General features: G+C 48.0%; 1 protein-coding gene across 1 annotated transcript; it reads left to right on the forward strand.

Moving 5' to 3' along the window:
• Window positions 1-135: 135 nt before the first annotated feature.
• Pmar_PMAR013452 (conserved hypothetical protein) lies at window positions 136-650 on the forward strand (the record flags this gene model as incomplete). The annotated part of the gene is made up of 3 exons (XM_002768310.1): window positions 136-273; window positions 320-405; window positions 452-650. 3 exons carry the CDS (start codon window positions 136-138, stop codon window positions 648-650), a joined length of 423 nt encoding a protein of 140 aa, XP_002768356.1.
• Window positions 651-997: the final 347 nt, after the last annotated feature.

A 997-nucleotide genomic window follows, 5' to 3' on the forward strand; every position in this document is an offset into this window, starting at 1 on the left:
CCCCGTCAAGGTCCACATCGCTACAGCACATCTCGAGTCGACCAAAAGCTTTGGTAGAGCGAGAGTTGATCAGCTCAAGGTGGTCCACTCATTGGTTGCTGTCATTTTCGTCATCCTCAGGAGTCTTTCTCCGACATGCGTCGCTCCGTCGGCCACAGCAAATCACATTTGGCGATTTTCGGAGGAGACCTCAACATCCGAGACGACGAGGTCCGGCAGGCCCTCCTCCTCCCCAACGGGTCCAAGAAAGTCGACATTATCGACGCCTGGGAAGTTGGTGGAAACTCTTGATAGCAGTGACGATGGGATGATGTGTTAGGCCAGTGGACGGCCAAAGGACTCTGAGTTCACTTGGGATATGCGGATAAACGATAACTTGGGTATAAAGGGAAAGCCGAAAGCGAGGTGGACCCCTATGGAGGCAACTCGTGTTGATCGATCGCTTGGGCAGATTCGATCGTCTATACTTGGCCAACTCGGATACCATGAAGGTGTTTCCACAGGGCTTCCGACTCACAGGGACTACACGGTGTGATATGGATGAGGTCAAGGGGAAGAAAAGATTCCCAAGCGACCATTTTGGTATACAACTTGAATTGAAAATAGAGATGAAAGAGGAGAAAATCATCGACTTGAGTGATGATAATTGAATGTTTTTATATTCACTGTGGTTGAGTTCTTCTTCATCAGTTCCGACACAACTCAATACCACAATTAGAACGATTGTTGCCAATCACATGCTAATCAGCACGAGGCAGTTGAGCTCTACACACCCCTTGTATGACAGGGTTGCTGTGATCAACTTGTCGCATAAATCAACTGTAGTAAGGCCCTCTGATCGCGGCCTCCTACCTTCCAAGAACCCTCAACGCTATGAAAGTTTCACTCCTACACCCGTCCATAACACAACAGCTATATACAATGTTAGAACCTCATCCCAAGATGATGGTATCGTCATCGATGAACTCATATCTAAAGACCAGTTGGTATCACCGCT

Source organism: Perkinsus marinus, assembly GCF_000006405.1.
Source record: "Perkinsus marinus ATCC 50983 genomic scaffold scf_1104296968746, whole genome shotgun sequence".
NCBI classification, from domain to species: domain Eukaryota; phylum Perkinsozoa; order Perkinsida; family Perkinsidae; genus Perkinsus; species Perkinsus marinus.